Source organism: Rhinatrema bivittatum, chromosome 8 (assembly GCF_901001135.1).
Source record: "Rhinatrema bivittatum chromosome 8, aRhiBiv1.1, whole genome shotgun sequence".
In the NCBI taxonomy this organism is placed as follows: domain Eukaryota; kingdom Metazoa; phylum Chordata; class Amphibia; order Gymnophiona; family Rhinatrematidae; genus Rhinatrema; species Rhinatrema bivittatum.
This window is the reverse complement of record NC_042622.1, coordinates 182,510,498-182,526,192: the sequence shown is the minus strand read 5'-3', so window position 1 is coordinate 182,526,192 and position 15,695 is coordinate 182,510,498. Positions and strand designations below refer to the sequence as shown.

Genomic DNA, 15,695 nt, shown 5'->3' with positions numbered 1-15,695 from the left:
GACAACCTGTGGGTAAGCAGGCTCTTTCCTCCTGGTTGGCGGACTGCATTTCCTTTTGCTATCATCAAGCTGGCATTCCTTTCCAAGACCGTGTCAAAGCACACTCTGTGAGGGCCATGGCGACTTCAGTAGCACACCTTCGATCGGTGCCGCTTCCTGACATCTGCAAGGCTGCAACCTGGAGTTCTCTCCATACATTTGCAGCCCACTATTGTTTGGACAAAGCTGGAAGACAGGATTCCATCTTCGGCCAATCTGTCTTGCGTAACCTTTTTCCAACATGATGTACCAACACCCTTCCACCTTCCCGGTAGGGTGCGGATGCCCTTTCCCAAATTACACCCCAGTTGTTGTGCCTGTTGCACGCCGTTGGGTACATTTGGTGCAAGTTAGGACATCCTCAGCTCGGTACTCACCCATTTGTGAGGACAACCATCCTGCTTGTCCTGTGAGAAAGCAGAGTTGCTTACCTCTAACAGGTGTTTTTATTTTATTTATTTATTTAATTTTATATACCGGCAACCGTTTGCACATCGTGCCGGTTTACAGGACAGCAGGATGTTAGTCCTCATGAAACCCGCCCGCCACCCCGCGGTGTTGGGTTCGTTTTACTTTATTTTATTTTTCGGCACTGCCTGTAGCTTTGAAACAAGACTGAAGGGAGACCCCTGCTGGCTGCAGGGTTAGTGCCGTGCTGGGCATGCCCAGTAGGGGCCAGTCAAAGTTCCTGAAACTTTGACAGAAGTTTTCCGTGGTTGGGCTCCATCCTCGATGTCACCCATTTGTGAGGACTAACATCCTGCTGTCCTGTGAGAACACCTGTTACATCAGGTAAGCAACATTTGCTTTTTCCTAGTGTGTAGCCAGATGGACTCAGTTCCAATGGGTTATGCTCCCCACCCAGCAGATGGAGTCAGGTTTCAAAGCTGACATCACCTTAGATACACTCCTGCAGTGATCTCAGCCCTTCAGTGTATCTCTTAGCAGATGTGGATGTGCTTTCCTTAACAGGATCACTATACTCTTTAGGAGAAGAAATTCTACTTCTAAAGTGGCAAAAGATTGAGCACCGCTCTCCAGCGGTGATATCTAAAGGTCCCTCCCCCAGTTGAGAATTCCTGAGGTGATTTCCAAGATCCCTGAGAGGTGTGCCTTGGTCCAGTAGCCGACTCCTGGTATGGACTTTGCTGCTGAAGCAGCTGAAAGGCAGCGGGTGCAAGAAGCTGAGCGTGGTGGTGACAGACAAAGCCCTCTCCCCCTGAAGCCAGAGACCATCTCTGTACTCAGCTGGTAAACGCTGGAGAGAGGAGATTCCTTCTGATTCAGAGACCGTTGGAGAGGCTTTGGTAAGTCTTCATCCGGTTTCCTTGCTCGGCGCGACATACCGACAACGTTCCCGATCCCGTTGGGGTAAGGGGAAGTGGGCTTCTAAGCAGGTTGAGCACCCCCCCCCTCCCCACCGGTGGGCTAGGCCCTGCTTTAGGCTTTGTGGGCACACTGCGTGGTAGGCCACGGCAGCGCCATCTTGTGCGCGGTTTTGTGCGTCACCATTGACCCCCATAAAGCGCCCCCATATGCGTGCGCATACGTGTGCTCCGTTACATGCATCCTTACGCGCTCTCCTCCTTAGGCGTAGAATGGGCACATGAGCTTGTACTCTCCTCACCGTGAACCACAGAGGCACTCAAAATCTGTGCACACACTATTTCAAGCGCTAGCAGGCGGAGCATGCACTTACCATTCCTAATGGCTCCAGCAGCAAATAAACATAAGCACCATTCCCTTTGTGCTGCCTGCCAAATTAGGGCTACACAGTCTGACCTTGATTCTTACCTCTGTCAGCACTGTGAGGAGGCCCAGGGAGAGTTGGCCTCCCAGGACTTTGCTAAGCCCGGCTCCTCCCATTCAGTGGATGTGTCGGCCAAGAACTTAACGGTAGCACCCCAGATCTGAGTAATCCCAGGGCTCGGTATGCCATGGGAGAAGGAAATTCAGCAGCCTCTACCCCAGTACCCCCTGGGCTAGGCATGGACCTGGCGGCTTTCTCTTGGGTTGAATTTTTTCAAGGTCTGTTTCACCTGCCCCTGTCCGGGTGGAACCCCATCCGGTAAGGCCTCTCTTTCCTAGCCCTATCGGCAGGCCTCAAGACATGCCTCGTCTCACCAAGGGCATCCCTGGCAGAAACCCAGACACTATGGACGAAGACTGGGATCCAGATTCCTCGGAAGATGGGGAAATCCACCAGGTTTGGAGCCATATTGGACCATGTTACAGTTTTTCCATAGAGATGAATTGCCGGCCCTGGTTTCTCAGACCCTGAAGACTCTGGGTGTTCCTGGTGTGGACCCTATGACGGAACCAGGGAAGAATCCTATCCTGGTGTCTGTACAGAAAGCATCTTGCTATTTTCCGATGCTGGAAGCCATCCAGGAGTTGATTGACCTGGAATGGGATGCCGTAGAAGAGAGTTTTAAAGGTGGTCAAGCACTGGAAGTTCTATAGACACTGGATCCGGCGGCGAGAGAACGCCTGCATTTCCTTAAAGTGGATGCCCAGGTCTGCGCCTTTTCGACGCGAGCAACTATCCAAGTGAAGGGAGGAGTGGGCTTAAATAGTGCGCATGATAGGCGGATGGAGTCCATCCTTAAACAAGGCTTTAACGTGACAGCAATGACTTTACAGATTGTTTCCAATTGTGCCCTGGTAGCTCGTGCGTGCCTGCTTCTCGAGAGAGAGAGAGGCGGATGTCTCGGGGGCACATTCCAGAGAGGCTACGGAGACCATCACTGCCTTTTTAGCTGACACGAGCTCTGACCTAGTCCGTACCTCAGCTAGAGGAGTGGCCTCAGTGGTAGTGGCCAGAAGACAGCTATGGCTGTGAATTTGGTCAGCGGACGTGACCTCTAAGGCAAACCTCATAAAGATGCCCTTCTAGGAATCACTCCTATTCGGAAGTGAATAGGAAAAGCTGGCAAGTAAGTGGGGTGAATCTCCAGTCCCCGGCTACTGGAAGATAAGAGAATGCGGTTACAGAGCCCCTTGCCTCTGAGGGATCGGTCCTGGGGCTCCCAGTGCTTTCAGCCCTACAGGAACACGACATTTCAGACGTCTCGGTCCTCGGGAAGGCCTCAATCCTTTCAGAGTTGACAACTCAGGAGAGAAGGGCTAGTTCGGGTTCAGGTTTGACCCAAACTCCCCAGTGAAGTTTTGCCGACCCACCCACAGAACAAGGAGATAGGGGGTCAACTATCCCTCTTTTACCAGTGATAAGTCAAGATCCCGTCTGACAAATGGGTACTGGATATTGTATGAGAAGGATATGTGCTTGAGTTTTGCAGCACTCCTCAGGACATGTTCATGATGTCTCATTGCCTCTTCCAGCACAAGAAGCTGGCAGTGGAATCTACCTTGATAAGGCTCCTCAAATTTAGGGCTATAATTCCAGTACCTTCGCCCCAGGAAAATACAGGGTGTTATTCCATCTATTTCATTATACCCAAGAAGGGAGGGCTCCTTTCACCCCATTCTGGACCTCAAGAGCATCAACCAACATCTACGAGTAAGTCATTTCCGCATGGAAACTCTGCACTCCGTCATAATGGCCATACAACCGGGAGAGTTCTTAACCTCCGTGGAACTTTCCGAAGCCTACCTTCATATTCCAATCCAGCAAGATCACCAGCATTTCCTACGCTTTGCGGTGCTGGGCTGCCATTATCAGTTCCGGGCGCTACCCTTCGGCCTGGCCACTGCCCCCAGAACATTTTCGAAAATTATGGTGGTCATGGCGGCATCACTGAGGAAAGAAGGGATCTCGGATGATCCAGGCAAGTCATTAGAGGAGAGTCTCCTGGTGACCAGCAAGGTGACATCCCTGCTTCAGGAGCTTGGTTGAGTCGTGAACATGGACAAAAGCAGTGTCAAGCCCTCCCAGTCCTTAGAAATCTGGGAGTCTGGTTTGACACCAAGCAAGATAAGATCTTTCTCTCACCCTCGAGGATAAGGAAGTTGATGTTCCAAGTGTGTCGGTTGACGAACATGATTCGCCCCAAGGTATGAAGCTGTCCTCAGTTTGTTGGTGTCAACCCTGGTGGTAGTACCGTGGCACACATGCGTCCACTCCAATGCTCTCTGCTGTCACATTGGAACCTGCTGTCTCAAGACTACTCGTTTCGTCTCCACCTACCGATGGAAGTATGTTTTCGGCTCCAGTGGTGGCTACAAGAAGCTCACTTAGGCAAGGGTGTAAGCCTGTCCACACCAAACTGGCTAGTTCTCACGACAGATGCGAACCTCTGGGGTTGGGGAACTCACTGTCAAGAACTGACGGCCCAGGGGCATTGGACCAAGGAAGAGATGCACTGGAACATAAATCACCTGGAAGCCCAAGTAGTCAGATTGGCATGTCTACAGTTCAGCCACATGCTCTAGGGTCAAGTGGTCCACATGATATTGAACAATGCAACAGCGGTAGCCCATATCAACCGCCAGGGAGGAACCAAGAGCTTGCAAGTGTCTCTGGAGATAGATTTCCTTATGGAATGAACGGAATCGAATCTATAGGTGATCTTGGCCTCCCACATTGCAGGAAAAGACAACATCAGAGCAAACTTTCTAAGCAGGGAGGGTTTGGATCCAGGAGAATTGGAATTGTTGGCCCGAGCCTTTCAGTTGCTGGTAGATCGCTGGAGCCTCCCATCCATCGACCTGCTGGCCGCATCTCACAATGTGAAAGTTGTTCTTCAGTCGTAAAAGAGATCAGCGATCCCTGGGGATCGACGCTCTTGTTCAGACCTGGCCAAAAGAGGGATTATTCCTGCTAGTGGCTCCGGTTTGGCCCAGACATTCGGAGATTTCTGGAGGAGACACCCCCCTGTGCCGCCCACCACACAGGGACCTGCTCCTGCAAAGTCCTGTCCTTCACAAGGATCTGACTCAATTTTGTCTTACAGTTTGGCACTTGAGAGGGCTCGCCTCATGAAGCATGAATATTCAACGGCAGTAATTATCACCTTGCTCCATGCGCAAAAGTTCTCAACGTCCTTAGCGTATGTGCGGGTCTGGAGAGTATTTGAGGCCTGGTGCAAGGAATTCAGTGTTGCCCCTCAGATGACCAAAATCCCTCTGATTCTGGAATTTTTACAGGACGGCTTGAATAAAATGTTGTCCCTTAACTCCTTGAAGGTCCAGTTTGAGGCTCTCTCCTAGTTCACAGGCGAGGTGAACGGAATCCACTTGTCGGCGCATCCGGACATGATCCATTTTCTAAGAGGGGTAAAGCACCTTCGGCCACTGCTATGGTGGCTGGTTCCCTTGTGGAATCTTAATCTAGTATTGGAGATTTTGGCAGGGCCCTCCTTTCGGCTGTCTGTCCTTACACCTGTTGCCACCAGGAACACCATTTTCAGTGTTGATATGCTCAGCTGGTCGCATCTCTGAATTGCTGGCATTGTCGTGTTGGGAACCATTCCTCCGGATAACTACAGGAGCATTACATCCTTCTTACCCAAGGTAGTCTCGGAGTTTCATGTGAATCAGTCCATTTCATTGCCGTCCCTAGATAGGCACAAGGACACGGAAGACTACAGATTCCTCTGCCATTTAAAAGTTAGTAGGCTTTTGGTGCGGTATCTGGAACTTTCAGAACTGGTGCGCAAGACGGACCGCTTGTTTGTCCTTCACAGTGGAAGGAGACGGGGCATTCCAGCTTCGCAGGTTACCAGAGCTCACTGGATCAAGGAGGTGATCACGGCAGCTTATGTATGGGCAGGAGAACCATTACCATTCCACTAAGGCTCAGTCAGTATCCTTGGCGGAAGCTAAACTGCTGTTTCCCATCAACATCTGCCAAGCAGCGACGTGGTCCTCCTTGCACACCACCTCCAGGTTCTATCATCTGGTCGTTCAGGCCCGAGAGGACGCAGCCTTTGCAAAGGTGGTGCTAACCGGACCGCAGGCAGCCTCCCACCCTGATTGGGAGTAGCATAGGTACGTCCCATTGGTCCTGAGTCCATCTGGCTAAACGCTAGGAAATGGAGAAATTACTTACCTCATCGTTTTGTTTAGTGTAAACAGATGGACTCAGCATCCCGCCCACGGCTACCCAGGGACAGTGCCAAGGAATCGCCCATGAGCTGAATATCTATTCCAAGATGTTATGGGTAAGCCATCGTCCAAACCCTAGATCAGGGCTTCTATAATCTTGCTGGGATTCAGTGTTTGTTTGGTTGAGTACAGTTACGGTAATCCATTTTTAATCAAGTTTTCAGTAGTATGTCTACAATAGCTTTTGAAGAGAATACTGAAGGGCTGAGATCACTGCAGGGGGTGTATCTAAGGTGATGTCAATTTTGAAACCTGACTCCATATCCATCTGCTAGCAGGGGAGCATATATCCCATTGGTCCTGAGTCCATCTGTCTATACTATGGAAAATGAAATTATCAGGTAATTTCTCCATTTCCCAAGGTGGATACCTTGGTCTGCTTGGCTTCTGAGGACCACCATCCCAGTTGAAGATGGGGCAGCTTTTAAGAATGCACTGGATAGAAAGATAGAATTGGTACTTAAACAGGCCTTTGAGGCTGTGAGCATATCTCTTCAGATATCAGCGAGTTGCTGTATTGTGGCGATAACTGGATCACTTCTGGCATAGGATGGCCAGGAAGGTTTAGGGAGGACTCCCCGCCATTGGAGCAGGGAGCAGCATATTTGATGGAAACTGGCTATGATTTGGTACATCCTTCAGCCAGAAGAGTGGCATCCATAATATCAGCTCGGAGGCTTCTTTTGAAAGTCAACGGACTGTATCTCCAAGACTAACTAGACTAAGCTGCCTTTTAAGGGTTGGCTCTTGTTTTGTAGAAGAGCTGGAGAAGATGGCTAAAGCATGGGGCAACTCAAAAATCCTGAACTCCCAGAAGCTAAATCTAAGGGTTCGTCTCTGAGTTACTTGTTTCAAAGTAAGTATCCAGATTTGAGGAGATTCAGGCCAAGTTCCAGTGCTTCTGGCCAGAGATCGAGGCCAGATTCCAGTCGTTTTGATCCAAGAAAGGAAGTAAGAATGGAGCCAAAGTCTCCAGTAAAGTGATTGCTTGTGGGCCCTATCTCTGGTACCAGACAAAAGTGACATCTGTCTCTGTTCTATCAGAGATGGACCCAAATTATGATGGATCAGTGGGTCCTGGAGATAATTAAAAAATGGCTATTCTCTAGAATTCACTCACCCTGTTTCCAACGCTTTTATGGTTTCTCCTTGTTATTCATCAGTGAAAGGAGAGGTAATGAAAGCTACTCTGCAGAGGTTTCTCAATTTGAAGGTCGTGATTCCTGTTCTGAAAGATCAGGACAGGCTGGGACAATATTTAATTTAGTTCCAAAGAAAGAACGGTCCTTTTGTCCCATCCTAAACCTGAAAATGGTCAATAATGACGTAAAGGATAGAAAATAAGATTGGTAATCAGCAGTTCAGAAAGAGTTTCTGATCTCTTTGGATTTGATGAAAGCTTATCTTCATATTCTAATCCAAAAAGATAATCAGTGCTTCCTCAGATTTGTGATACTAGATCACCATTTTCATTTTCAGACTCTGTTCTTTGGTTTAGCAACAGCCCCAAGAACCATCTCCAAGGTGATGGTGGTGATGGCAGCAACACTGCATGAAGGAGGAGTTTTGTGCAGCCTTATCTGGACAATTGGCTGATAAGAACGAAGTCCTTTCAAAGAGCCGTTTTGGCTTCTTAGTAAGTAATCCAGTTGTTACACACTTGGGATGGATTGTCTATTTTTCCTAAAGAAATCTTCAGCCTTCTCAGACTCTGGATTATCTGGGAACTCTGTTTGATATCAAAGGATAGGTCATGAATGTCTAACGGAACGAAGAGTTCAAAAGTTGTGTGACTAGATTCAAGTGTTTCAGGTGGCCAGGAATCCAATGGTCCTACCTCCAGCCTAGAGAGTCTATGGTAACAGTCTTTGATATAATATTGTGGGAAACTATGCATATGCGTCATCTTCAGAAGGTCTTGCTTTCCAGGTAGAATCACTGGTTCCATTCTGTGAGACTGCCACTGCCAAAGTATTCAAAGGAGAGCTTGCAGTGGTAGCTAGATGACAAGCACTTGGAATGGGGAATAGATTTAGTGACCCTAGTCTGGATTATAGTAATGATGGATGCTAGGCTGTCAGGCTAGGGGTTGCATTGTCAGGATCTGTTTGCTCAGGGACAGTAGACCCCTAAGGGAGCGAGCTGATCCATCAACTGCTTGGAAGCCAGGGTGATTCAGCTGGATCTCCTCAAATTTGCGCCTCTTTAATGGAGCAGGTAGTCTGAGTGATGACAACAATTTCATGGCAGTAGCTTACATAAATCATCAAGAGGGAACCCAGAGTCCTCAAAGGTCAATAGAGATGGACATGTTTCTTCCTTGGGTGAAGATGAATTTGAAGGCTTGTTGGCATCTTACATAGGAGCAGATAATATTCAGGTGGGTTTCCTCAGTCGCAATTTCATAGATATAGGGGATTGGTCCCTTTCTGAAAAGGCCTTCAATCAGATTGTCACCAGGTGGGGGTCTGCCAGATGTGGATCTAATGGCAACCAGCCAGAATGCAAAGGTGCATAGATTTTTCAGCTGAAAGAGAGATGTTTGTTCATTTGGGATCGATGCTGTAATTTAGGAGTGGCTGACAGAGAAGATGATGTACATTTTTTCCTCCTTGGCCCATGATAGGCAGCCTGCTTCAAAAGATTGCCAGACATCCAGGGCTGGTGTTATTGGTGACTCCGGACCTCTGGTGCCTGCTGTGTGCAGCCCTCTAAGATATTCACTTCACAAGACGTTTGCCAGGGTCCCATATTTCACAAGGGACTGGATCAATTTTGTCTTACGGTTTGGCCTTTGAGAGGGCACGATTAGTGAAGAAGGGTTATTCTTGGGCCATGGTGTTCGCTCTCCTGAAGGCTAGAAAATTCTCCACTTCTTTGGCTTATGTTTGGGTTTGGAAGATTTTTGAGGATTGTTGTTCGGGGCATCAGTGTGTGCCTGGGAATGCCTCAGTTCCATTCTGGAATTTTTACAGGACAGGGCTTATTTTTTAACATTTTGAAGGTGCAAGTAGTGGCACTGTCTTACTATAGAGGCCAGATATAAGGTAGATCTCTGTCTTTTCATCCAGATGTCACTCTGTTCTTGAGAGGTGTAAAGTATATTAGGCACCACTCTGGATTCTGGTTTCGCTTTGGAACCTGAACTTAGCTTTGTCATCCTTGGTGGGACCACATTTTCCTTCTCTTAAGGCTATTTCGCTGTGATTGCTCACATTGAAGACAGTCTTCCTAGTTGCTATTTGTTCAGCTTGGAGAATATTTGAATTACAGGCACTGTCTTGTAGGAAGCCTTTCTTGTCTGTTATGAATGATAGGGTCCAAATTCATACAGTTTCCTCTTTCAAACCAAAGGAGTTTTGGAATTTCATTTAAATTAGTCAATTTCCTTGCCTTTGTTTAGCAGACAGGCAAATTCGGAAGACTATGCACTTTTTTGCCCATTGGACATGAGGAAACATCTTTTAAGATATCGCAAGGTCACTAGGCCCTTCAAACGATCTGATCATCTCTTTGTGCTGTACGGTGGAACACAGAAAGATGACGCAGCCTTGAGCTATGGTGGTGCACTGGATTAAAGTGATTACGGCAGTTTATGTGGATTCTGACACTCCCTTGCCAAAGCAGGTACGGGCTCCTTCCACGAGGGCACAGGCTGCTTCATGTGCAAAATTGCGGTTGGTCTCCCCTTTGGAGATCCACCGGTTGCTTCATGAGCAGAATTGTGGTTGGTCTCTCCTTTAGAGATCTGTAAAGCGGTGACTTGGTTGTTACTGCACACTTTTTCTAAGCAGTACAGCTGGATGTCAGGGCTAGGAAGGAAACCTCCTTTGCTTCAGCGGGTTGGTGAGGGGCTCAGGCAGAGTCCTGCCCTATTTGGAAGTAGTTTGGGTACATCTCGTTCATCTGGACTGGTCTAACTGTATGAAGAGGAAGGTGAAATTACTACTTATCTGATAAGTTCCTTTCCTTGAACACAGTCAGATCAGTCCAGGACCCTCCCTTTGCTACCAGTAACTTCAGGAGTTTCATACTTTTTATATCTAGCAGAGTTTTATATTAAAGGCAGCTCAGCAGAGATAGGCAACATAATGGATGTCTATACTTCAGTGCGTGTGAGTTGTTTCTTATTTACTGTTCGGAACTCTTCCTTCGTTTTTGCTTCCTTAGTCTTCTGGAAGCCCACTCACTAGTCCAAAAATAAATACATTACTCTTATGCCTTCTGGTAATATGGTTTCATGGTTTTTGGTATTGAGCTTATCCATAGCTTGTTACAGGAATATTGGCAGGCTGGTGCCACCTCAGCCCGTTGATCTCTGTCTTCATCTGCTGGTTGACGTACGTAAACCATTCATCTAGGCTGGTCTGACTGTATTCAAGGAAAGGAAATTATCAGGTAAGAAGTAATTTCACTGTTTTCAGGTTTTATATGGCCTCTAGACTTTTAGGGTGGCAATAACATTTCCAAAAGAGGTTGCAAATAGAAAAGATAATGAGAAAAATATCTAGTATTTGGAAGCAGACTGGGAGCCATAGATGATGCTTAAAGCTTCAGTTCTATACAAATCTTGGGAAAATATGGAATAAGCCAATACAGTTTTCAGCTAAGTAGAATTCTGTTGAGTATTGCTGAGTAATTCTGTACAATTTTACCTTCTATCTGGGGAATAAAACTTTATAGAAAACCTTGTTCATGCCCACCTATTTCAGTCCTTGACATCTCTTTCCCCAATCAACAGTCCAGTTCAGGAGCAGCTTCCATTCAGAGCTGTCTCTATGGCATAAGAAGAAGGCTTAAGCAGCCAGGCAAGTAGACACAGTAAAAATAAGCCCTCTCTTGTAGTTTGATGGGCAGCTTGCCATTATAGAGCATAAGGCATTATTTATCACTATTCAGAAGTCTCTGCAGAATTTTACTAAACTGGAAACAATGTGGGGGTTGGCAGAACTGCTGTTGTCAGATGACAAAGCTATAACTGAATTTGGAATCCAAAATTAGACAATTGCGAGCTTAGACCTCACTCAGACCACCAGAAATTTCACAAAATAATCAACCCTTCATTCAGAATTCTCTAAAAAAAAATGTTTTTAAAAACCCGTACAATCTATTATAGCAGTAGTAGAACTGGTCCACACGTGTTTCACAGTGAATGTTTTATTGAACCTGTGGTGGTCCCAGTGTGGGCGTGGCGCCTGTCTTTAATTGCCTTACTAAGCCTGGGCTGCTTCTGGCTGCGAGGGAGGCACCGCATTGCTCCCAGATGCTTATTTGGCTTGCAGTCTTGTCTAAAATAGACAGTCAGTGCAATGTGTGGAGCTTGCAATCTCTTAAGAAACCAATGTACTAGAATGAGACTCATAGCACATGCATGTAAATGTGTGCATGAGTTCAGATGGATAGACTTAGAGGCTGATCAACCGCCAATAAATCCAGTAGCCATTGTCCGTGTGGCTTGAGGACATGAGCCACATGTTTTCAACTTAGGTATCTGTAAGCATTGAAAAATGGTGAAAATATAACCAGTTTTGAGCTGTATTTAAATTTATTTAGATAAAGCACTTTGCTGCAACACAAGAACAGATTCCATATAGATAGTCTTGGTATGCATGCAAAATGAGCTTCAGAAAGGTTGAAGCCCACTGGGAACATGGGAATCATTTTAAAGAACAGAATGCAGTAAAATCAGTGTGGAAAACCAAGAAAAATGAGTGCATTTTGAAAATATGAACCAGCATCAAAAAATTAGTAGAGAACCCAAAGTAGATATGGAAAATGTAAACTTGGCTGAGAGAAAGGGAAAGGATTAATACATTTTGCGTGCGGTAGTACACCCAGGAGCACACACATCATAAGATTAGACTAAACTAGATGAAAGGAGGTAGTGGCATTGCTGCATTCTCTACCTCATGCTGCCTTTGCATCTGATGCTAACTATCTGCATGCAAGGAGGTTCATTTCTAAAGGCAAAGCTCTTAAACCTTCCTGCTGCCATGATGCTCTTACACAGGTGATCATATGGTGACCACAGGTCATACAACACAAGAGACTCAGGAAACATACAGGGGACTCTGACAGTGTTTCTGGATTCTTCTTACATTTGTAAGCTAAGCACACAAATGAGTGTGGGCAACGGCAAAACAGGTTCGAGAAGCCGTGCACAGTGACATGTTTCTCTTAGCTCACCTCTCCCGCAAAAGTCCACTGATTCAGAAGAGAGAGAGAACACTGGTGGCAATGACGGCAGGGACATGGAATGGCCACTGCTCCTCCTGCTTCCCTACTGAAATTGCTACGGGGTTGGAGTTGGGCAGCAGCAGGGTCATGCCTCTCAGCCTACTCTTCTTCAGGCTCCTCACTCCCTGACGTATGATGTGCACGGTTGCTTCACTGTGGGCCAGATTTTAGTAGCTACGCGCAGGCATAGATTTGTGTGCGCAACCTGGCGCACACAAATCTACGCCAGATTTTATAACATGCGTGTGCAGCCGCGCGCATGTTATAAAACCTGGGGTCGGCATGCACAAAGGGGTGCACACTTGTGCACGCCGAGCCCTAGGGGGAGCACCGATGGCTTTCCGATTTCGGAGCGGCCTCAGAGGGAACTCTTCTTCCGTCCCCCCGACCTTTGTTAAAAAAGTTGTGCCTGCCTCTGAGCAGGCGTAGATTGCGCATCCGTCCAATCCCCGCACCATTTTTCAAGCCCCGGGACATACACGTGACGCCGGACCTATGCAAAATAGGCTCAGCATGCACAGGAGCAGGTTTTCGCGGTTACGAACATAATATACGCGCATAACCCTTTTAAAATCCGCCCCTAAGGGTCCATTCATATGTGCACATTGAGTCATTTAGACAGACAGACAAAGCCTGTACAATAGATGTTCTTGCACCTAAAAACTAGTCTGTATGGTTTTCCTTATTATGACCTCCTCTAGAATAATACAATAATTTCAGCCCTGCAAATCATACCTGTAAGAGAACTTTATCATGTCTTATAGGGCGTAACCAAAATAATCGGATCAATCTGCAGAGACTAACAATATCACAAGCTCTTTGGTGAGCTCATATTTTTACATAAGAGTCAAATACTTAAGCATAAGACAAGATCTATTCCTATTATTAGTAGATCTAAGGCAAAATTAGAGTTAAGAGAAGAGACGGTGTTATTACACAATAGGACAATAAGATAAAAATGGTTACTGGAAAGTCATGAGGGCAAGGACCATTTGTAAAAGCATTAGTTCTCTGGTTATGATTTTGCACTATAAGGCGATAGAAATAAAGCAGCAGAACACTGCAAGTAGCAAGTCTGATGGGCCAGCTGGGCTTTTCCTACTGCTGACATTTGTTATATGGGTTTTCTGTTCTTTTGGCATTTCTACATGTGAAAGCTTGATGCATTTGTGTGCAATACCCAGACGCTACTAATGTAACACCCCCCCCCCCCTTCTCTATTATATCTGATTTTTAGGTACAAGGAAAAGCTTTGATCATTTGATATCGGACACCAAGGCTCCAAAAAGACAAGAGATTGAGTCTGGGATCACTACACCTCCCAAAATGAGAAGAGTTGCAGAGAGTGACTACGAAATGGGTAACTGACAAGATTTTTAACTACGCATGAAAGGTTGGAAATATGTATGACATAAGGGCAGTTGTAGTATTGCTACATAGTGAAACCTGTGTGTTCACCTGCTAGCATCCCTCTAGGACAATCCAAGTAAATAAATGCTAAATACTTCACACACAAAGCCTGGTACCAGAAAACTGAGAGAGTATGAAACAAAGAAATTCTCATACAAAAATAGTTGGAGGACAAGAGAGAAATAAATGAGCGAAATTAACAATGCAAAAAGGAAAAAAAAAAAGCTGAGAATATATCCATGCCAAATTATATTCTAGTGAAAAATTGGGTCGGATCTTAGTGCGCTGAAATTTTATTTCTGTAGAGGGAAGCAATGAAATTGGCCAGTCATCTTTTCCAATCTGGTTTTATACAGTGTATTTGCCTCCAGCAGTAAATGCTGTCTGGTTGGGTTTGAGCATGCATATGACAGAGATTAAACATAAAACCTACAGAAGTGATGAGGTAGAATGTGAAGCAGATAACCTTTTAACCTTTACATTTAATGTCTTTATTTGAATGTACTTACATAGTGTGTTGTAACTAAATTGGCACGTTGTTAGGATGACGCATTACATGAAGTTAGGAAGAACAAGACAGAGAAGAAGAGAGAAACTTAGCACACGTTATAAAAATGGCGGTTTTAAACATCTCGCTGAATTGTCATTGGTATGGTCAGTGTTTATCCAGAAGGTAGCAAAATTCTGAGTTTGTCACATGGGCTTAGTAATCCATTCTTCTCTTCCACAGAAACCCAGAGAATAGCATCGCCCCAACAGCACCCTCACCTGCGCAAAGTCTCAGTGTCCGAGTCCAATGTGCTTCTGGATGAAGAGGTCCTAACAGACCCCAAAATCCAAGCTCTGCTGCTTACCGTCCTTGTAAGCATAATCCTCTTCTCTGCCTGCTACTCTTAGACTCCATTGAAAGCTTATGTGTCTGTTATCCTGACATGAAAGAGCCATACCAGGCCCCCAGAAAGACTGAATGAAAACTGCTGGAAGCTTGATTTACCCATTCATTTGGTGCCTAATTTGAGCCAGCTCCTCTCACTTTATTGCTGCATGGCAGAAGAGGGCAGGGTACAGTAGTTAAATCACAGAGCTGGGATTCAAAACTGTAAAGGTCTTAGTCCTGGCTCTTCCCCCTGAATATTTGTGTCCCCATAGGTAAGATTTTTGCTACCCTATCTCTCTGCTAAAAGCCTGATATATGATAAAACTGATCTGTTCACTCCATTTTTTGGAGGGGGGGGGGGTGGGGAGTGTACATAAATGTGCAGTCTGTGTTGGGTTCCTATTTTGATAACCCTCCGCAAGGCCCAGATCGTTAATTTCTGTGCTCTCTTGGTGTACATTCTGGCAGGCTACACTGGTAAAGTACACTACAGACGAATTTGACCAGCGAATTCTTTATGAGTACTTAGCAGAAGCGAGCGTGGTCTTCCCTAAAGTTTTTCCTGTCGTGTAAGTATCTCAGATTCTCTGTTCATTTCTCTCATAAACTCTTCCCCTTACATCCGGACATCTTCTTGGATCTATTATTCTAATCATGTATAAAACAAGCATTTAAAAAGCGTGTTCGTTTTATTAAATTCCTTTAATGAACTACATAAGATGGGCAGAAACAAGGAACTATGCTTCTGTTGATTTTGAAGAAAATTTGCAAATATTGTAGTTAAAAATGCATTGGGGGGGGTGGGGGGTGCAAGGAGCTGTTGCCCATACATTGTTCTTGCACTTGGGATTGCATTTTAAAGCTAAAGTTTCACAGAGATGTAATTAGAGGACATGATTTCTTTTTGTTTAGGCACAATCTGTTGGACTCCAAGATTAATACCCTTTTGTCACTGTGCCAAGATCCAAATTTACTGAATCCAATTCATGGGATTGTACAGAGTGTGGTTTACCATGAAGAGTCCCCGCCCCCATACCAGCCATCCTACTTACAAAGTAAAGGTCTT

At 45.9% G+C, this 15,695-nt stretch overlaps 1 protein-coding gene across 7 annotated transcripts in view; it reads left to right on the top strand.

Moving 5' to 3' along the window:
- Window positions 1–15,695, top strand: part of NF1 (neurofibromin 1) — a 527,350-nt gene that overhangs the window by 469,548 nt on the left and 42,107 nt on the right. For all 7 annotated transcript variants that reach the window (XM_029611915.1, XM_029611920.1, XM_029611917.1 and 4 more), the window contains 4 exons: window positions 13,580–13,702; window positions 14,483–14,613; window positions 15,098–15,198; window positions 15,542–15,684. In XM_029611915.1, the coding sequence (XP_029467775.1) occupies window positions 13,580–13,702; window positions 14,483–14,613; window positions 15,098–15,198; window positions 15,542–15,684 (498 nt within the window). The remainder of the gene's footprint in view (window positions 1–13,579; window positions 13,703–14,482; window positions 14,614–15,097; window positions 15,199–15,541; window positions 15,685–15,695) is intronic.